A 23266-nucleotide genomic window follows, 5' to 3' on the forward strand; every position below is an offset into this window, starting at 1 on the left:
GAGCAGCTATAGGGTATAAAAGAATTGGAAGAAAAAAGGAAAAGTGATGTTACAAAGTGTCAAGATGATTTAGTAATGGGATTATCTTTGAGGTTCTCCAAGAAATGTAAATAGATTTCTATTACTTTTAACTGCCTTTAGATGTAGGATTATATTGCCTTGAATGTGACATACATCTTTGTAACTAGATCACATGGGTCACAGAATTTATTAGGTTATGCATATTTAAAATCAATCCTAGAGCAAAAAAAAAATGGTAGTAATCAGGAATATAGGACTATAGATACTATAAGGAAAAATTCAGCATTATCTTAGCTCTTCACCTTCTTTTAAGAAGCTGCTCAAAATTGTACATATCACTTTGGAAATGTTCTTTTGTTGTGGGAATTAAAATAGCCCCTAATAGCACAGTTTGTTACTCATTAGAAATTACTGTATCACAACTCTTTTATTTTTGTGCCAGCTTCAGGCCTGGAGTTTAATGGGTAAAAGTATTTTATGCTGTGCCTTACGCTTTAAGAATGTTATTGAAAAATTAGACCATGGTTGATTTTCATCAGTAACATATTTCTTCTGGAATTAAAGTATTTCTTAGACCTTAGAAAGAAAATATAGTAACTTTTTTAAATAATAGGGCTTGAAACTCTTTAGTAATTTCAGCTAGTCATTTTTTTAAATTGTGTATTCTGGTTTTATAAATATGTTTATATTCAGAAATTTGATTTTTATTAAACTTTGTTTCTCTGTAAAACATTTATTTTCCTTTTATGGGTGGGTTCTAGAAAATAAAATAATATAGAACTATTAAAGGCTAAATTATGTGAAACAGTTTTCTTGGTTATATTATATATTTTAAAATATAAAATGAAATTAAATTCTGTAGGCATACATAATGTAATATAAGTAAAATGAAACTTACTTAATTTTAAAATTCAGTTTTTAATATTTAATTCTTTTTTCTTCTCAGATACCTGGTTGGAACAGAAATGGGGACACAACATTACAGAATTTCAGCAGCGGTTTGATGGAATTTTGACTAAGGGAGAAGGTCCAAGAAGGCTTAAGAACTTGTATTTTATCTACTTAATAGAATTAAGAGCTTTATCTAAAGTGGTACCATTCTTTGAACGCCCAGATTTTCAGCTCTTCACTGGAAATAAAGTTCAGGATGCAGAAAACAAAATGTTACTTCTGGAAATACTTCATGAAATCAAGTAAATTATATAATAGAACGTATACATTAATAGAAGAGTGACAAGTGGTATCAATTTAAAGAAAGGAAAACTATTTAAAAAATAATTGAAAGCTATTTTTGCTTATAGGTCTTTCAGAATTGAGTTTTGTTTTTGTTTTAACCTGGTTTCTAAAAGGCGTGTATTTTCAGTTTCAAGAGTCATTCTTTCACTATATGATACCTGCATTATTTTCATATTTAGTTGAACAGGTTGGGTTTGGAGCCAAAATGCTACTATATTATGGGGTCAGCTTTTAGATTTGAAGGTAAGAATTTGTGTGGGGGGACCAGAGTACTGATTTTACTCTACTTTCTACTCTATTTTAATTATATTATTCATCATTGACCAGCAAAGTGCTATATTAGCAGGACTTTTAATATTTTATAATTCATTTATAAAAATGAATATTTTGTAGGACTTTTAATATTTTATAATTCATTTATGAAAAGAATATTTTGTGTTTTAAAATGCAGGTCATTTCCTTTGCATTTTGATGAGAATTCACTTTTTGCTGGGGATAAAAAAGAAGCAAACAAACTAAAGGTAATTATTTCGTACTGTAATTTAATATTTAGCTACAAACTCTTATGCAGGTTTACTATAGGCCCATGTTTTTATATACTTAACAATAAAGCTTAACATACATCCTTAAATTATATGAGAAATCAGAGTCGTAATCTTCCTTTTCCTCAAAAAAAGGAAGTCCAGGATCAGGTCCAACTTAAGATCTAGTTTGTGTTATGTTCAAAAGAACAACTGAAAATCTGTGTGTCACTGCACACTTTACGGATGGCTTTCATATTGATGGTCTCATGTAACAGACACTATAAATTAAAGGAGAAGGATCTAGAGCACAAGTGGCAGTATTTGTCCATCTTGGGCTGAAGAGAATTCTTGAAATGGTTTTGGTTAAATTGGAAAGACCCTCTTTAGGGAGGGGGGCCCAGTGATGTTTTGTCATTCATCTTACTCAGTGGGAGTTAAAGGCATTTCGGGAACCCAACACGCAGTTGTGGACAGAACAGAAGACTTCATACCCCACAAAATGGGGTTTGGTTTTTGTCTTGCCTCTTTTTAAAAAATGATTTATTTGTTTATTTACTTTTTAATTACAGTCGACCTCCAGTATTATGTTAATTTAGCTTACAATTTGCCTTGCCTCTTAATAGAGATATAACCTCAGGCAAGACCATCTTTGTGTATATTTGAATCAAATACTACAAATATAAACTATTACTAGGAAGATTTATTAAAAGCTCCCTATGTGCAGAGCACGGTTTTTGTCCTTAAAGGGAGAGACAGCTCCTATCCTCAGGGGATTTCTAGCCTATTTGGGGAGCCAAATAAAATTACATTACTCTTCTCTGTGACAAAGCTATAGGTAAGTAAAGACAGGTGGGCTTCGGGAGCACTGGGCTTGATCTGATTTTATCCTAATATTCATAGCAATCTTCCTCTGTTTCTTATTCTTTAATTCTTTCTGCAAGGAAAGAACCTGATTTTATGCAGCTTGCAAACAAAATACTTTTTGCACTCAGTTTTTTGCTGTTAGATAATCGTTATTTTTGACCTCCCATCCACCTCCTACTTAAAACATTCTTGCTAGAAATGCATACCTCAGTGCTTATATAACCTCCCCAAAAGCTTCCAGGAACTTAGAAGTGAGGGGGAAGATGCTGTAATAAGACTTTTTTTCCCTACTATTTTCAACATCTTCCTTATTTTTAGGATACTTCCTGGTTTATTGAAGTGTGTTTTGGCATCTGTTCTTTTTATATTGTGCAGATTAGAAATATTTCTCACAATGTTCTAATTTCATCAGAACTGAAACAGTCAAGTTAGATGTCTTATGAAGTTTAACAGATAATTTTTCTGATTCCTTTGACAAGAAGGGAGTAAAAAAATCAAGAAAACTTGTTAATAGCAGAGGTTTACTTTCTTAAAGAGAGTAGTTTATGGTGAGTGAACATCATGGATTTGAACAGTCACATTTATAAGTTCATTTTAAATTTTCATCTTGTTTCCTTTATACGCTATCAGTGTATAGTTAGAAGTAGAGGATTTGCATGAGAGAGTATTGTTTAGTGTTCAAATCAAAATAGAATAGGCTTTCACTTGAAGGCTTATAAAACATTTGAGAATTGGATGAGAATTGTTTTTTGGTCACTTGGTTTCATTGAATATAAATTACAGTATATAACCACAGCATGTTTGATTATTTTACCCACTGACTGTAAGTTTAAATGTTGACCTAAAAATTGTACATAGACAAGGAGAATTTGATAACAATTTAGGTTCTGGTTATTTTAAGGATCATAAATTTTTCTAATCTGAGATAACTTGGGAATATACTCAGGTTATTGGACATTGATTGTCATTTGTGGAAGTCGCAAGGATTTTCTCCTCTTCTGATCTAGTAAATTTCTAGCTTATTAATTTGGTTTTAGCACATTAAGTTCACTTAAGCACTTGTGCTTGGTTTTAATTTTGCAATGCTATTTTGGCTATTGTAAGCAACCATGCTTCCTCTCTGTATATGCCATACAAATGTTTACTCAAGAGCTGCTACATTCACGTATTCAAATTAGCAAACAGATTTAAATACAGAATTTAGGCAATGTCTACAATGCAAGCACAATCTTTTATAACAGAGGCTTCCATCCTTTACAAATCTGAGAGTCCCCTGAAGGCCTTTCCTTATGACAGTGGTATTTTTAATATCTATTGATTGTCAAAATATAATTGCCAAAAGGCCACTATGCATTTTGTCACACTTTTAAAGTAAAAGTTGTATTTTATTGATCATAACATTTAAATCCATTTGGTAATTTATAGTACACACATGTGAGCTATTTTTTCTGTTTCTATACAATGCTTGTCTACATATGGATTTTGTAGGCCCTTATAATAACTGTTAACTCCTTCAGAGGTCAGCACCACATAGCATAGGAACATCTACTGTAGAGTGATTTTACTGCTCTGTTAGTGATAAAAGTGTGATTTTTCTTTAAGTTTAAAACACAAGTTTAGAGGAAGCTTCAAATCACCAAAATCTTTTTTTTTTAAAGTTTATTGGGGTGACAATTGTTAGTAAAGTTACATAGATTTTAGGTGTACAATTCTGTATTACATCATCTATAAATCCCATTGTGTGTTCACCACCCAGAGTCAGTTCTCCTTCCATCACCATATATTTGATCCCCTGTACCCTCATCTACCACCCCCCAACCCCCTTACCCTCTGGTAACCACTAAACTGTTGTCTGAAATCACCAAAATCTTAAGAGTATTAGCGTAATATTACTGGGTAAATATTTTTTAAAAGGGGGTTTAAAATTAGGATTACCTCCTAATGAGCTCAGTCCAATAGGTACAGAAACACAAGATATAGAATATTGCTAACATATGGTAATAATTAATAGTAATAATTTGGGTTTTATATTAATATAGAATTTATATTAATAAAGATACAAGATCTGGGATTAAAGATCTTGTACATGTTACAGCTGTTTCAAAGTCTCAAGGTGAATGAAGCATCTGGGGAAAGGCTATCCCCAGAGTGAATTGAGGTCTGCTTTAAATAGTGGTTGTCTAGTCTTTGCTGGTTCAGTCCCATTTTTAGATCTTTGGTTCTGTTCTCTTCTGGTTGGGCCCAGTGTGTGATTTGGCACATTAAAAAAAGAGAGAGGGAGGGAGGGAGGGAAGAGAGAGAGAGAGAGAGAGAGAGAGAGAGAGAGAGAGAGAGAGAGAGAGAGAGAGAGAATATGTTCCCCAAGTTTTAGGACAATTGGTATAATGGCTGTTCCATCTGAAATGTATGTCAAATCTCCTGCTTAAAGCACTGGAAGCTTGGGATTCCAGCTTAAGTGCAGGACATAGGGAGTCACTTGGAGGATCAATTTATAATTACCATTGGAATAAAAGAAGCATGTGTTCTTGGCTTCCCTTATTTTTTTCCTTATTCCTTGAGGACATACACAGGTTTTGGATGAGCTGGATGCATCTTGCTCTATTATAAACAATACCCTAGTGTTAACGGATATATACCTATTTATTTCCTTCTAAAACTTGGTGAAAGGTACATGGATGTTCATTATATTCTGTATATTTCTGAGTAATAATAATAATAATAATAATAATAATAATAATAGAAGATCTGATTGTTTTACCCAGTTAATACCAGAAAAAGGGCTTTAACTATTAGGAAGCCAAAGGTTTTTATTCTCTCTCTCTCTCTCTCTCTCTCTCTCTCTCTCTCTCTCTGGTAAATGATGCCATCTAACACCTATACCCCCCTCTCCCCATACTGGCATATAGTTAACAATCATACATACAACAGAACACCTCAACTCAGTTACCTTTGTATATATTTGCAGATAGTTGAGCTTTGGAGTCAGACAGGCACGGGATCTAAGTTGGCTATTTACTACATTTGGGAATTTAGGCAAGTTACTTAACCTCTCTGAACCTTGTTTTCTTCAATTCATTAGGTACATATTATAATAATATCTCCTTTTGGATTTGTGGTGAAGAGGAAATGAAATTGTGTATGTAGATTCTTTTGTGTAGGAAGTGTTCAGTGAATGTTGACTTTAATTCTCTTTCCCTTTTTAGTCCCCTGTGGTGCCTTGTAGGCATATAGGAGGCACTCAGAAAGTCGTATTTGACTGTGAACTACAGCTTAATACAATTTTGTTAAATTGTTTCTAGGAGGAATTTCGACTGCATTTTAGAAATATTTCAAGAATCATGGATTGTGTTGGTTGCTTTAAATGTAGGCTGTGGGGAAAGCTTCAGGTAAGCCAATCTAGCTCAATCCTATTTTTCATTTATTCTTTGCAAAAATACTTTTCTGATTGTTCTTTTTTCCCTTATTTCTGTTATAGACTCAGGGTTTGGGTACTGCTCTGAAGATCCTGTTTTCTGAAAAACTGATAGCAAATATGCCAGAAAGTGGGCCCAGTTATGAATTTCATCTCACCAGACAAGAAATAGTATCATTATTTAATGCATTTGGCAGGTTAGTTTGAATGTATTGAAATTGTTTCTGCCAGCCAAGTAAGTCTAAAGCAACATGTATACTGTCAGATAAAACTGGGTAAGGAATATCCTTTGTAGTTAAATTATCCCACTACAGAATTCTGTGAGCTGAATAAAATATCTTAAATATGTCTACACATATAATCATTAGATGATATTCTTTGTTTTCATCTATTGACTTTTATAATCTGATTAATTTACTGATTGGACTTCAATATTCATCTTTCTGAATTTGTATGTTGTTTTCTAATTACTTAAAAGTAGATTTTTGTGGTGCCCAAATATTTTTTTGAAGGTCCTAGAAAAATCATGTTGTTTAATATAGGTGTACATGTGAAGTTTCTTTGTGAGTTCACCATTATGTAAAAAGGTTAATCATTATTTTAAAAGTTAATTTCATAAAAATAATTAGAAGATAAACTTACATTATAAAATTAAGTATAGATCCATTTCCTTCTGGCCTAGCCTATGTTAAAAATGCAGAGATTTATAAAAACTATTATTTTCTAAGGACTGCATTTCTTCACTTAAAACAATTATGATTTAATATTTTGGGTTTGAAATAACTGATCTTCAAAATTATTCTTTAGTACACAGAAGCTTGACAGTTACATTTCATCAAGTAGTCTGCTACTTTTTTTATGGAGAGCAGAGCTAAAGTACACTTAAAATAACAAATTTTGTTTTTCATAAAAATTAGTGAAAACAATTTGGTCACATATTTACTATTCTCACTCTTTAAAGTCCAAAAGCTGGGGCGGCCAGTTAGCTCAGTTGGTTAGAGCGCGGTGCTCTTAACAGCAAGGTTGCCGGTTTGATCCCCACATGGGCCACTGTGAGCTGCGCCCTCTACAACTAGATTGAAACAACTACTTGACTTGGAGCTGATGGGTCCCAGAAAAACACACTTAAAATAAATTTTAAAAAAGTTAAAAAAAAAAGTAACATTGAAATAAATATATATAAAGTCCGAAATCTATGATTTCTTTGTGTATTTACTAAATGTGATATATTGATTAGTTTTCAGTACTCATATAACTGCATACTTACAATGCATAGTTTAATGCTTATGAACTTTATATTTATATACTTTAAAATCTAAGCATATGAATATGCTTATGAATGCTTAAAATACCTAAATATTTTAGTATTTGTGTACTTTGTAATTCTATATTGTAAAACTTTAACATTAAGTTATGAGTAAAAAGAATTAATTTCTGGGCAATATTATCTTAGTTTTACCACATCAAGTTAAGAACTAAAGTACATCAAAATAGACTGTTTTATGCACCTTTAAATTTGTTGAAATAAATTACTTAATTTTCTTTCTGTGCTCTAAAAATGCAAAGTGAATAAATTACAGAGAAAAGTTATCTAAGATAATTTCTGAGTGAAATTTTATTTTTTTGTTACAGAATTTCTACAAGTGTGAAAGAATTAGAAAACTTCAGGGACTTGTTACAAAATATTCATTAAAGAAAACAAGTTGAAATGTGCCTGTTTCTGGACAATGAAGGTCAAAGAGTGGAATTTCAGTCAAAGGCATAATAACAATGACAGTCTTAAGGCAAACATTTTACATAAAGCTGTTTTTGTAAAAGGAGAATTATAGTTTTAAGTAAACAATTTTTTAAATTGTGTTAAATCTATGTATAATATTGTTGTGAGTAAAAGTAATACTTGATAATGTGGTACAATTTTAAAGTTTAATATTGAATAAAACCAGGATTATTAAATTCATATATGGTAAAACTAAATAAATGATGTTTTAAGTCTTTCAAACTAGAATTTTGTGTAAGATGTAATATAAGTAAAACTATAGCCAATGTGACAAGTGTTTAATAGAAAAATGCTAAGGAGGCTCATGAATAACCCATAATTAACAGCCTAAAATTTTTCAATACATTTAGAGTTAACAGATTTAGTAAATAAAAATACGGAATGTCCAATAAATTTGAATTTGAGATAAACAAGTAGTTTTTAGTATACGTATGTTGCATGCAAAATTTGAGACCTACTTATACCAAAAAATTATTCCTTATTTGAAATTCAAATTTAACTGGGAGTCTTGTTTTTATCTGGCAACCCTAAAATACACTGGTATGAAACAAACCACTTTTAGAATTATATTACTATTTTGATTGGCTTGTTTTGGTGTGCAGAAAGATACAATGTCAACTGAAAGGCAGAGAGGATTTCTAAACATTGTGAAAAGTTTAATAGATTTATATATTTATTCTCATAATACTTTACCTAATACTGAATAAAATTGGGGGAAAACTTTTTATTTTTATATAATTTCAAATTTACAGAAAAGTTTCCACGATAGTACAAAGAATTCTTTTACCCAGATTCACTAAGTCTTCATACTTGCTTTATCTTTCATACCATATATATATATATATTATTTTTTCCTCAGTCATTTGAAAGCCAGTTACTGGCGTCATGCCCTTTGAACCCAAAATACTTCAGTGTTTAATACCAAATAATTTATTAAAAATTATTTTTTCAGAAAAATATTTAGCCTTAGAATAAGGAATCATTTAGAGTTCCAATTTGATGTTCTTTTTTAGTTCTGTTGCCCCTTTAATGCTTGATCCGTACATATACAGGGCATATAATTTTTGTTTTTTGTACATGAGATTCATTTCCTTTTTCTCCCTAAAACTAAACTGTAATTTTAGGAGGTTTTCATTAGTGGAAGCTCTTCAATCATAAAAATATTTGAAGAGGTTTAGGAATTTATATCACTTAGTAATTGCAGAGTAAAAAGAAACTGTATACCTCAAAATCATGTGCCTCTTTGTATGTCTTAGCTGAAATACTATGTTGCGATGTCACATTATTAATAAATCAGGGTTTACCTACATAATAGTTCAGAAATATCATTTTACACTGTTGTATAGTTTTTCTTCTGTGTCCCTAAGGCCTGGTATAATGACAAGCACATAGTGGGTATCCAACAAATATTTGTTGAATGAATGTATGAATATGTATTCAGTATACTGTAAATGAATAATTGCAGAGCTAAGTTTAACAATATGTGTTGTTTCCCCCTTTCCCCCTTCATTTGAATAGGGCAGGAAAAGAAAGACATTAACCTATTAGTTAAGTCAATCTTCTTGGTGACTCAAAGGACTATGAAGTGAGCACCATATATAAAAGTTGAAAGACATTTGCAGTACTCTGAAAATATGATAGATGGCTTTAAACAGTAATTTTGTCTCTATACCTCTCTCTCATGCCCCCACCTTTTTTTTTTACATCTAATTTTGGGAAAGAATATTCCTACCTTTACTTTGTCATCTCCCACTTGCTCCTTAACTGAAATCTGGCTTTGGCTCTGTGCTTCTTAACAATCTCTTCCTTTGAAGTCTAAAATCCCAGTTCAGTTCATAAGGCATTTCTTATTTTACCATCTTTCCTGCATTTGACACTGTTGACAGCCCTTTCTTTAAAAATCATACCCCCTGCCCCCCGTTTCCTTATATTTCACTAGGTCTTCTTTGCCTCCTTTTGAGCATCTTTTCCTTTATGCCTTAAATGTTATCCCTCAGGCTTTCATTCTTGCTCTTTTAATTACCACCACTTCTCACTTTTGGGTAACTCCAAGTCAATGATTTCTAAACCCTTATCTTTAGCCCAGACTTCTCAATCCATCTCTCTGCTACGTATCTTTACTTGGTTGTCCCACGGACACCTGTGTCTTAAAACAATCATTCTCTCCCAAATCTACTCTTATGCCTATGTTCCTTACTCTAGTTAAATTCAGAACCATCAGCATCAAAATTCTCTAGGTTCACTTCTCTCCTCAATCTCCTTCCTATCACAGTCTAAGAGCTCTGGATTTTATCTCCATATCTCTGATACATGGCTGTCTTTCCATTTTCATTGCTCTCATCTAAAGTACTAACCTGCCTCTTTATATCCGTCTGTCTCCTATCTTTTGCTCTACTGTGCTACCAGAGTGGGTTTTTTAGAAGCACTCCAGTAGGATCCTCTGATGTGTATCTCCCAGTTCCCCTGCCCCCACCCCTCAGGTTCTGATAAGATGGGCTTACAGTTCTTTAAATGCACCATGGTCAGGCCTCCACACCTTGCATTCAGTGCCCTAGCCATCTTCCCCACTAGGAAAATTTCTATGTATCCTTGCCGGCCCAGCATAAAGCATCACCGCTGTGAAATCTCCCTTGTTCGAGGACCATATCTAAATTCCTTTTTTTGTGTCACCACTGTAATTACAACCTACCTCTATTGTGTCACTTACTGTACTGTATTGTTTTTGTTTTTTAAAGCCCCCCTTTCTAGAATGTGAGCTCATTAAGGGCAGGAGAAGGAACTTTATCTATTTTTTGCATCTCTATAGCATAGATTTTGGCATATGAACACTTAATAAATGTTTGTTGAATAAACTGCTTTTAAAATGACAACTTTGTTATATATTAGAGGTCATGCCTTCATCCAGATATTCTTTACAGCAAGAGTCAGTAGATGCCCAAGGATTTGTGGACTTTAGGGGGTCAATAAAACTCCTGAAATTACATTTAAAATTTGGTATGGTTTGGCAGGTTATGAAAGGGGTCGATTATGGAAAAATTGCAAGACCTCTTCTTTTAGGGGAAAAGGCAACATCACTGAGGAATTTCTTGAATAATCAAAGAATAGTTGTTCAATATTAAATTTATTCCTCTTTAAGAATCTAAGGGAAAGGAAAGGGGTATTATAAGTTATTATTTTTTAAACCATTTTATTTTCTTGTCATAACATTTTAAAGATGACAAGTTTTTTTGTTTTTGTTTTGTTTTGTGTTTTTAAGGAGGGCGCCGCTCACAGTGGCCCATGCAGGGATCGAACCAGCAACCTCGGTGTTATTAGCACCACGCTCTAACCAACTGAGCTAACCAGCCACCCCTATAAGTTATTTCATACAAGGATTTCTCTTAACTTAATGTTTAAATAAACATCTACTATCTAATACCATATTGGTATTCTAAGGGAAAGTGTATGGCAATTCATATCAAATTAGTGTATATTACTAAGGGACATGATGTCTAGATGTAAGGATAAGCTCACTAATAGCAGACTATCATTTGTAATTCCTGATATTTTCTTTTCTTTGGTAGCACTGGGGTTCTTATCCTTTTATGATAGAAACTCAATCAGTGTACTCAATTAAGAGGGATTAAGAAAACCAGACCTCCAAATAAAAGCACAAACACTTTTATTTTCAACAGTAGTGTTTTGTTACAATTTAGTGAAACAACAAATAAATACATTCATTGGCCACAGCTATACTTTTACAACCAGTTTGAAACTGATTATATAGCTGAGAAACACTGTTAAACAATAAAAAAGGCAGCTATGCATAAAAAAGCCACTAGCTATAAATTACACCTTTCATAAAACTACGACCAGCTATAATGAGTGGTGAGAATCTCAAAATTAATGGCCATCTAAATGAAATGATAAAAACAAGTACTGCTAATCACTGTAGAATTACACACTTAAGCAATGAAATGCACTGTTCTAATCAGTGAACCAAAAAGGAAGGTTTGAAATTGTTGTCATGTGCTTCAGTGCAGGATGAACAGGGAATCGGTAGCCCTTTGATTTTATAAACAACTCCTTCTTTCGAGACCAAACCTAAAGTGCTCCTAGTGCTTTGGAATTTTTCAGCAAAAATTGGGCCAGAAGCTTATCTTTCTTTGTCTTTGGTGATGTGGGAGATGTGTATAAAGAGACAAATGCAAGAATTCAGGTACCCTAGTCAGTGATAAGAGTAAACTTATAAATCTCAAATTTGGAAGAATCAACTAATGCAGCTGAAAGAACCAAGTTATTTTACCTGAAATATTTTTTTAAAAATATCCTTTGTTTATCTGGTCAAATAGGAACATTACTTAGGGAAGCCTTACTAGAAAAAATTTACCTTATTTACTTTGAACCCCAAGGATTAACAAAAACAACTCAGATCTCTTCAGATAGCTCTAGATAGTTAGATACCTAACACTATTAGGAAAATAAATAGTTGGCATTCTGAAATCTAATAACTGAAGTTGTAATAAAAATATACTCAGTTAGATGCATGTTATGTAAATACAAGGTTAACTTCTGTACTATGCATTTTTAAATAATTTGGTTACAATAGGAGAAATTATAAACAAAACCCAAAGTAACATTTATAACTATAAGGTTATATTTCTGATTGAATTCAAAGTCATTTTGTATGATAACAAGAAGAAATTTCTAAACTTTAATTTAAAAAAAAAAAGAAAAGAAAAATTTATTTGGCTATGTACTATCTTCCCAAAAGATTGACAGCATTAAAAGTTTTATTTAGGGGCGTTATCGCATTTTGAGGGGTGTAAATGTCTAACTAGTACATTGCTTTGTACACCTGAAACTAAGAAAAAAACAGTTTTATTTATTCCTTGGGGTTTCACCTACTGTTATACTTTTGTGAAATTACTGCATCAATTATTTTAAAAGTTGAAAGGTATTTTAAGTAAGAGTAGAAATAAAACATAATTTGTAAGCAAAGTAGAAGACACAAAAGGACAGTTGGATTAATTCCAGTTCTGAAGAAATAGATTAGCTGACAATTGTATAAAGTTAGGCATCTTTGAGCATGTTGTGACAACTCCCCAGTGTCGCCTGTTCCCTTAGCATCTTGAGGTATTCAGCATCTCCTTCTTTCCATATAGACACTGGTAGAAAGTGCATTTTAAAATTCTCTCTTACCCTACCACATATATATATATATATATATATATATATATATATATATATATATATAATTTTTTAAATTTGGGATAGGACATTCAAGACAGTTTTAATGTAATTCTAAAAGCATTCCAATATTGTTAACCACTGGTTTTATACTTACCTAGTTAGTACTTCACATCAGTTTGCTTATTTAGTCTAGTGCTAGAATTAATCTGAATTAAATTTGATTTGGCTTTGCCCATATACAAGATATAAAAATGTGAAAACTAAAGAAGGACTTGTCTTACAAAGTATTGCACTTGAGTTCACTGCAATAATGTATTATGATTTAATTTACCTGAGGACAGTCCTGATTTTTAGGTAAAATCAGCTATATCTTGTTTCAGCTAAATCAAATGTTTTTGAAAATGTATTTATGTTTTAACTTAGAATTATATATTTTATGATAACTCTTAAATGCATCTGTAAACTTGTTTAGTCCCAAGAAGTTTCTACCAAAATCTCTCTATGCAAAAACTACTATTGCTTTCTGGAAGAATCATGCTTAAACTACTACATATGTCTTAATCATACAAAATAATCACTTGACCAATTCTACTCAAAGTAGCCACATAATTTTCACTGATATACTTTCTTCTTGAAGAAATGACTGTGGCTTTCCAAAGAACACTGCTGGTCATCACTGTAAAGATTTCCTACTATCATTTAAAAAAAATAATTGAATAATTTTAGTTGGTATTTTACAATCATGCTTAAAAGAACTATATTCAATGATTACATGTTTTAATAGATTTTTTAAAAGAAAGATACATTTTTATGCCTTAATTCTGTGCACTGTTCACACAAAATTTTTATTGGGTAAGAATTCCACATGGAGTACACCACTGAATACACAGGCTTTGATTTTAATAGAAATATTGCCTCCTAATTTGGTGCCCAATGTAATACCCTATTGTGACCACTGGAGTATGACTTTGGGGACTGCAGTGTACTCTTTCAGAATAAAGATAAAAGTGCAAATATGCATTTGATGTTCCAAAGTCAAGATATTTGGAGGCCACCAAGTGCCTTAAGCTGTAATCTCTCTTTTATCCCACTCCAAACTTTCCATTTTACTTCACTTTACTACGAAGAGGTCGAAGGTAATAGCCATGTCCTCTGCTGCACAGGGCCACATTTCCAGGCGTTGTTTTTAGTTGCCACAGATAATGGAATGTTTATGTAAATAAAATTTAAATGCATTGAATATACACATTCATGAAAAACAACAGATTCACCACGTGGCAATGCTGTCAGTTTTGTGGTGTTACATATAAGCTATGGTGATTGTTCAAATCTAAATTACTACAAGTAAAGAGTAAAGGAGCAGTGTCTGTCATGGGTCCATTCAGGTGGGGAGAGGCTGTGTAACTGCTGCTGCCACACCCGGTCATGGTGCCATACCAGCCCAAACCTTGTGAATTTGATAAACTGAAACAACAACAAAAAAGCCATAGGATTGTGATCAGGATATAATAAGTCACATTGGCATTTTTAGTTTTCAATGAATTTTATAATATAGTATCAAATACATTGAAATATATTATTTGCCAAATAACATTACTTTTTACAAAATTTAATGACTTGTCTAATATCCTTGATTCTATGTCATATATTACAAAAGAATGTACTAGTTGAACTTGATTATCAGATAATAATAGTGCTTATTATGTACTAGGCTACATTCTAAATCATTTGTGCATACACACACGTAGAATTATGTACACACACACACACACACACACACACACTCATTTAATCTTCACATCAATCCTCTAGGTTCTATTACAATTCTTATTCTACAGATGAAAAACAGGCTATAAAAACTGAGGTTAAGTAACTTGTCCAGATGAAGTGAGGATGATAGAAAATGCTGTATCAACTGAAAGCATTATGTAGATGGTATCAAGGCTTTCACTTTCCCCTGATACACAGCTAATGGTATGGATTTGCAATGGTTCTGGAATAAGGAGGGCCCAAGGAGATTTCCCATGGCATCTGAGCTTCCTAAGCGTTTTCTCTGGGGATATAAAATCATTATAATAGTATTCCTTTTCTGTTCACTAACCTCCACCAGCTTTGAACCAACAAGGGATCCTGAAATGAAATGGTACCATTTTACCCCCAAAGGCATTTCTTAAATAAAGGTGCTATATGGGCTTTGAGTCTGAACATCATTCTTTAGAGTACAGGTCCCACTATGCATTTAAATTTACTGCTCTAAGCTTCAATATTAAATGTTCTTATTTTTTGACATATATCACTAAATCAACTTTTTCATATTTGGGTTAAAGGTTAGATTTGTTCTTTTAAATCTATTTCATTATTAATATGGTAGCTCTACCTTCCTTCTCTTGAGCTTCCCAGTCTTGGCAGGTCATCATCACTATCATATCGTCTTGGATTGTCGAAAAAGTAAGCTCTGGAACTATAACTATGACTATTTATCATGCCAGCGGGTGCCTGTGAACAAAGTATTAGATAGCATATGAAGATTTACTTTTCAATTAAGAAAGGAGGCAGGGATTTATAATGTTTGTTAGTGTTAAACTTTACCAAAAATAGAAAATCAATATAAATGTTCCATTATTTTTAAAAATAAGGAGAACAGGCACTACAGAATATTACAATAGCATACCAAATTCTGGTTTAATCTTTGTGCCCGGAAAAACAGAACCACCGACCATGCTGGCACATGTTCCCACAGAAAGAGGACCATTCCAAATACTATATACTCTTCTCCACTTATGTCTTCTATATGAGCCTGTAAATAGAGTATGGCAGAGCAATTTTGAAATCTGTTTTATGTATAAGCAATCATCCTCCACGATTAACTTACTTCAGGTAGGATAAATTAAAACATATCAACTATAAGTACATAACTCTAAATTAATTTTTCATATTTTGTGATTTCTTATGTAATTATATTTATCCTCTAAAAATATAAAAATGCATTGATGTTAAGTAGGATAAAAAGCTATTAACTTTTTCAATGCATCAATTTATGAAAACATTTTTAATACATGGATAAGGTGGAGTGATAACATTTTTAGTCCCCATGGTCGGAAGAGGTTTATAAAATAGACTATTGGGTCCAGCTGCTCCATATACAAATAGCACTTACCCTGAGTTACACCTGTAGGGAACGTAACATGTAAGTCACTCGGCTCTTCTGTTATTAATACTTAAAAATATGCTTTGGGGCCTAAACTCCATATTGAATTTCTTTCTATTCTAGTAGATGTTGGGAGAGAGAAGTGGGAAAGGGAGTGAAGAGAATCTGCCAGATGGAACCACATATGAAAATTCCTTCTCCGTAGAAAGGTAACTGAAATTCTGATAAAAGGGGATTCCAGGATTCCTTAAATTCAGTACAAAGTTAAACTAATATAAATAAAGATATGTCATATAGTATGTAAAACTGCACTTTTATGAAGGGAATGGAGAATGCTGAGCAGTTAAATATGTATAGATAGAGTGCTAGGAATTATCATTACACACCTGGACACCCAAGGAACTATGAATGTTCTCCCATTATCAAGACTGATAATTCCAGATTGTCATAAAAGTCATTATTTAAACATGTATAACTGAAGCACATATTTAGGTTCTATATAGTTCTTAGGTAAGAGAATTAATTTCATCCTAGCAAATTAAAGACATATCCATAGTCACTAGATAATGAGAGGCAATCAATTTATTTAGAGATATTTAAATACCATCCTTAGTAAAATAAGTTTATGTCCAACAGATTTATGGCCCTATTCATATTATTTACAAAAAGAAAACAAAATACTCCTTTGGGAGAAGTTCTCTCTGAAGAATGATTTGAAGCACCATGTGTAAAATGAGGATTTTAAAAACAGAATTTTAAGTATGATTATTAATAGAAGCTAGAGATTCCATAAAATTGTAAGTCAAAGACTTAAAATATTCTCCTAGTTAAGGCTAACTTCATTATCCTGTTATTACATTGGCAATACATGGTAGGTACTTACCTTATCTGAAAGATTATCCCAGGCATAATTAAATGGACTTTCTAATGTATCCTGAGATATGGTGATCACCACCAAATTATAACATGCTCTTGAAGAGTAGAGAAGAATGACTACAGAGCCTACGACAACAGTCTGGCACAGAGACATACCCTAAAAGAAATAAAAATCATGATATTCTGCACATTTGTCATGACAAGCTATTCATCCACATACAATATATAGTTACCTCTTGCAATGCTCTCTTAGAAAACACTGAATGAGCACCTGTTGAAATAAACTATTATCTTGCTTTACAATTCCTATTCTTAGAACCACTTGTGTTTTAAACTACTCTGTTAATACAAGTAAGTTCCTTGTCAATTTCCCAATGGCAGCTGGAGGAAGACTTGTTCTGCCACAGTTACATTACTTCCTTAAGTAACATATGAGTAAACAAGTTGGCAAAAGATCTGAGCTATAACAGATATTAATCAGAGAGGTAGTTTAGCCATAGTGAGAAAAGAATGGGAAATAGAAGCATTAGTCCATTTGATACATTTAATTTCCAATAAGATACAAAATTAGAACAGAAATACAGCTCCTATGTTATTTGCTTCATTCTATTAGACTCTATTAGAGATATATTAATCCCCTACTGATACAATCATGTTGATTACAAAGTAATGTAGGCACCAAATGCACTTTCAAATCCATAACATTTTAATATGAAGGCTTTTCATTGTTTCCTAAATATAGAAAGCCCTTATAACTAGTGGTTCTCAACTGGAGTGTGTATATTGGAGAGGGGTGTGGTATCAACTTTTGCAAGGATCTTAACCTGGGGTCTGTATTTTAATACAATTTGTTTCTTTTGTAATCCTATTTATCTTATGCATTAAAAACATTATTCTGAGAAGTGACACAATTGCCAAAAAGATCCACTGCAAAAAAACACCTAATATGGTGTTTTAGAAGTTCGGGTTTTGGTTGTCATAATGATTAAAGTGCAATGATTGCATGGAGCACACGAGGGCCAAGGACGTTGCAATTCACAGGAGCGTTCTCCACATAAGAAAATTTTTCTCTGATATTCGAAACTTTCCAGTGTGTTTCTGGACATTCACAAAGATGAAAATCCTGTTTATACTGATCTCAGCTGAAACCTAATTCTGTTTTACATGTAAACAAAGTTCATGTTTGCATAGTTTAAATAGATGTCCAACATTTCTAGAAACACATATAACTTGTAAATTGAGGGAAATCTGTCTTTTGTTTTGTTCAGAACTTTGTAAAGAATGGTCAAATATTTCAGAAAATCGTGAAACTGACAGCAGTACAGCTTGTGGTATATAAAGGCACCGATGCAATTTGCACACCTGTAACAGTTGGCATTTGTATAACAGCTGTCCTACTCAGTTTCGATGTATACATACGTATGTACAAGCATCTGACTACACCACGCCTCAAAATTTACATATTGAAATACTTATTAATTAATTTCCTTTTTCTATTACAATAAGGGTAATTACACAGAATTTTTGAAGTTATGTGTGCAGGTAGGTTAAACACTCTATTAATTTCAGGATAGAAACAGGTTATTAAAAATGTTAGCTATTAGAAGGGTGCACTGAGTCTGTAGGATTGAGAACATTATTATAAATGACTTCCTTATAAGAACAACACATTTTAGAGGTAAATAAGAAGAAAGAGAACTAAAAGATGAAATATATATTTAAAAAATGTTGGGACAGTAACAGAGTGCCTTCTCTGAGCTAACCCACTACCATAACAAAAAGTATGTGTGAAAATAAATAAAACCCCAGCAAGATCAAAATCTTTTAAAATCAAGGCTAAAATTTTCTACAATGGGCATTTTTATTTTTGTGACCAAAAAATGTTGTTAATACAAGTTAATCTAAAACCAATTCTGATCCAATTTTAAAATAATGTATTATTAAAGTTAGGTAACCAGAAAAATTAGAATGCTCTAAGTATTACCATCCTTTAAAATAACCACAAGTTTATAGTCACTGCTTTATGAAATAAAATAAGATGTATTAAAAATACATCTTTTAATATGGAGAGACTCTGCTTACACTTGTAAATACTATAAACCCTTAAAAAAGAGGTTGTGAGAAAAGAGCAAAGACTTAGTAATACCAAAACAATAAAACAAAATAAAGCAAAATTGTAGCCAAATTGCATACATATAACAATGAAAGAAGCTCATTGATTTAGAACACAAATTTTTCCTGCAAAATACAGGATTACAAAACAAAAAAAACAGATCCGGCAACATGGAAAGAGTTGTCAAAAAGTTAAAGAAAATCTTCCTAAAAATCAATAGTCATAACAAATAATTCTACTCAGGAGTAATATCCTCAAGGAATGATTCTCTGTTCCTACATATCACTGGTTTTTAGAAACTTCACACTTGACAAGAAGAGTTACACCTCACTTCAGTATGCAGATCATTATCTCTTCAGTATGCATATTATTAACTAGAATTTAATATTTGTTTACAGGTACTTTTAGATTGCAGATAGTCAGAAACCTCAACTTACCATTCATTGAGTTTTGACAACTGTGTACATCTGTAAAACGCAAATATCTACCAAAATAGAGAACATTGCTATCATTCTAGAATGTTTCCTCACACCCCTTCCCTCAAACCCCCAGACAAAAATACTCTTATTTTTACCGACTTTGTTCTGCTTAATCTAAAACTTCATATAAATGAAATCATAGAATATGAACTCTTCTTTAGGTTTATTTACTCAGCATGTTTTGAAATTCAGCCATGTCATTGGAAGTATCAGAAATTAGGTCTTTGGATTACTGAGGTGGATAATTAGGGTGACCCACTCCTGGTTTGCTCCAGAGTTTTCTAGTTTTAGCACTGAAAGTCCCACATCCCAGAAAACTTCTATCTTGGGCAAACCAGGACAGTTAATCACATTAATTCCACTGTATGATTATGTGTTTGTTTATATGATAGTTTAATTGTCCATTTTTTTTCCTGTTGGACAGTATCTACGAATATTCTTATACAAACATTTTTGTGGACACATCCTTTCACTTATTTTGTTGGCAAGTACGTAAGAATGGAATTGCTGGGTCATATTTTAGGTATAAGTTCAGCTGTATAAAAAACTGCCAGATCTTTTTCAAAATGGATATATTAAGACTTCCAACAAAATATTAGAGTTCCAGTTGCTCCACATCCTAGACAACATTTGCGGTTGTTAATCATTTTAAGTTTAGCCATGCTGGTGGATGTGTAGGAGTTATCTTATTTTGGTCTTAATTTTCATTTCCCCGATGAATAATGATATTGTGCTTATTGGCCATTTGTGTATCTTCTTTGTGAAGAATCTATTCATATCTTTACCACTTCTAAATTGGGTTACTTTTCTTTTTTTATTATTGAGTTGTAATTTTATGCATTGAGATCTCTATATATGCTGGAAATGAGTCTCTTGTCAGATACATGTATTGCAAATGTTTTCTTGAAGTCTGTAGCTTGGCTTTGCATTTTCTTAATCTTCTTTTGTGAGAAATTTTAAATTTTAATTAAGTCTAATTTATCAATTTTGAGAAATTTTAAATTTTAATTAAGTCTAATTTATCAATTTATTCTTTTGTGATTACTTGCTATGACCTAATAAATCTTTGCCTTACCCAAGTTGTAAAGACGTCTCCTGTGTTTACTTTCAGAAGCTTTAGACTTTTTCATTTATATTTATGGCTATGATTTACTTTGAATTTTTTTTCTTAGTATGAGATGGAGTTAGAGGTTTACTTTATTTCATATGGATATTCATTTATTCTAGCACCACTAGTTAAAAAGATTTCCTTTTCATTTTGGATTGCTTTAACAGCTCTGTCAAAAATCAAAAGACCATATAAATGTGGATTGATTTCTAGGCTCTCTATTCCACGTATCTGTTTGTCTATTTTATGCCAGTAGCACACTATCTTAATTATTGTAGCTTTGTACTAACTTTCAAAGTCCTGTAGTATAAGTCGCCTTTTCCCCCATGATTACTTTCTGCACTGTTTAATACAATAGCTATTAGCCACATGTGACTATTTACACTTAAATTAAAAAGATCAATTCCTCTGTCATAGTAGCCACTTTTTAAGTGCTCAGTTGTCACGAGTATAGGTAGTTACCATAATGAACAGTGCAGATAGGGAACAGTTTCATCAGCACAGAAAGTTCTCCTTTTTAAGTATTTTAGGTCCTTTGCATATCCATATAAATTTTATAATCAGCTTGTCAATTTCTATTTTTTTAAGAAAACCTCATTGTAGAATTATGATTGGGATTGCACTGAATCTATAGTTCATTTTAGGGAGAATTGTCACTTAAACAACACTAAATCTTCCAATCCATGAACAATGGTCTTCATTGATTTGAGTCTTCTTTAATTTCTCTTAACAATATTTTGTAGTTTTTCAGTATAGAGGTGTTGCTTGTGTTTTGGAAAATTTATTTCTAAGTATTTTGGTTTTTGATGTTATTGTAAATGGAGTTGTTTTTTGAATTTCATTTTCCAATTGACTACTCTTGGTATATGCAAAAATACAATGTAATTTTATATTTTGACCTTGTATCCTGAGAACTTGCTTAACTCACTTATCAGTTCTCATAGTTGTTTAGTAGATTCCTTAAAATATTCTACATAAACAATCATGTTATGTACAATTAGAGACAGTTTTACTTAATTTCCAACTTTATACTTTTTGTTTCTTTTTCTTGTTTTACTGGACTATTGAATTGAAATGGTGAGACTAGACATTCTTGCTTTATTCCCAGTCTTAAAGGCAAAACATTCAATTCTTTGACTATGATACGGATTGTAGGTTTTTTTATTAGATGTCTTTTATCAGACTGAAGAATATTCCTTGTATTCCCTATTAATTGAGAGTTTGTTATTGTTATTTAATCCCATGAAGGGTGCTGGATTTTGTCAAAAGTTTATTCTACATCTATTCAAATGATTATTTCATTTTTTTCCTTTGTTCTACTAATATAGTGAATTACATTGATTGATTTTTCAAATGTTAAAGCAACGTTGCTTTCCTGGGATAAACTCTTCTTGGTCATGATGTATTATTATTATTATTTTTTATATATGTTGCTTAGATTCTGTGTCTCTAAGTATAAGGGATAGTAGTTTGTACTTTTAATTTGTTTTATAATCTTTGTTAAGTTTTGGTATCAGAGTAATGCTATTCTCATAATTTTTTAGGAAGTGTTTCTTCCACTATTTTCAAAAGCGTTTGTATAATACTGGTGTTATTTCTTTAAATATTTCAGAGAATTAACAAATGAAACCTGGAGTTTTCTTTGAGGGAGATTTCTGATAACAAATTTAATATTTTTAATAAAGGGCTATTCAGATTTTGTATTTTATCTACCAATTTTGTTAAGTTTTATTTTTGAAGAAATGTCCATTTCATCTAGGTTATCAAACTTACACACAGAGTTGTTCATGTAATATTCCCTCATTTTTCTTCTAATGTCTATAAGATGTATGATGTTAATCCCTCTTTCATTCAGTATCGACAATTTGTATTTTACTCTGCCCTTTTACTGCATTATCAAATTTGTTGATATATTCATAGAATTAACTTTTGGCTTTAATTTATTTTGTTTCATTGATTTCTACTTTCATCTTTCTTATTTCAGTCGTTCTACTTACTTTGGGTTTACTTTTTAAAAAAAAATTTTTTTCTCAGTTTTCCCCTGTGGTTTCTAAGGTTGAACCTTAGCTCACTGATTTTGTATCTTTGTTTTTTTATAATAGAGCATTTAAAACTATTCTATTCTCTTCAAGCACTATTTTAGCAGCATTCACAAATTTTGGTATATTGTATTTCATTATCTTTCAGTTTAAAATATTTTCTAATTTACCGTGCGATTTATTCTTTTTCTCACGGGTTATTTAGAATTATGTTGTATAATTTCCAAATATTTTAATGCTTTTAGATATCATATTGATATTGATATTAATTGCATTGTGGCCAGAGATCGCTCTCTGATTCCGCTCTTTTGAATATATTGATACTTGTCTTATGGTCCATTACATGGTTTACTTTGACCATTTCCTTGCACAGTTGAAAGGAATGTGTATTCTCCAGTTATTGGGGGTCAACTAGCTCAAGGTTGTTGATAGTGTTCAGATTTTCTGTCTACTGATTTTTTTTTGATTTTTTTTTATCAATTGCTGAGGACAGGGCA

The 23266-nt window shown here is 32.0% G+C and overlaps 2 protein-coding genes across 4 annotated transcripts in view; one reads left to right on the forward strand and one right to left on the reverse strand.

The window, feature by feature from the left end:
* The window catches only part of ERO1A (endoplasmic reticulum oxidoreductase 1 alpha), a 42935-nt gene extending 32249 nt beyond the window's left edge, over positions 1-10686 (forward strand). For both annotated transcript variants that reach the window (XM_019725704.2, XM_074327475.1), the window contains 5 exons: positions 968-1214; positions 1709-1778; positions 5945-6031; positions 6121-6254; positions 7690-10686. In XM_019725704.2, coding sequence (XP_019581263.1) covers positions 968-1214; positions 1709-1778; positions 5945-6031; positions 6121-6254; positions 7690-7750 — 599 coding nt within the window. In that variant the 3' untranslated portion in view covers positions 7751-10686. The remainder of the gene's footprint in view (positions 1-967; positions 1215-1708; positions 1779-5944; positions 6032-6120; positions 6255-7689) is intronic.
* Positions 10687-11478: 792 nt separating this feature from the next.
* The window catches only part of GPR137C (G protein-coupled receptor 137C), a 50536-nt gene continuing 38748 nt past the window's right edge, over positions 11479-23266 (reverse strand). For both annotated transcript variants that reach the window (XM_019725703.2, XM_074327476.1), the window contains 4 exons: positions 17038-17187; positions 15678-15803; positions 15384-15502; positions 11479-14470 (listed from right to left, as the gene is read on the reverse strand). In XM_019725703.2, the coding sequence (XP_019581262.1) occupies positions 14293-14470; positions 15384-15502; positions 15678-15803; positions 17038-17187 (573 nt within the window). In that variant the 3' untranslated portion in view covers positions 11479-14292. The remainder of the gene's footprint in view (positions 14471-15383; positions 15503-15677; positions 15804-17037; positions 17188-23266) is intronic.

This window comes from Rhinolophus sinicus, linkage group LG03, assembly GCF_036562045.2.
Source record: "Rhinolophus sinicus isolate RSC01 linkage group LG03, ASM3656204v1, whole genome shotgun sequence".
NCBI classification, from domain to species: domain Eukaryota; kingdom Metazoa; phylum Chordata; class Mammalia; order Chiroptera; family Rhinolophidae; genus Rhinolophus; species Rhinolophus sinicus.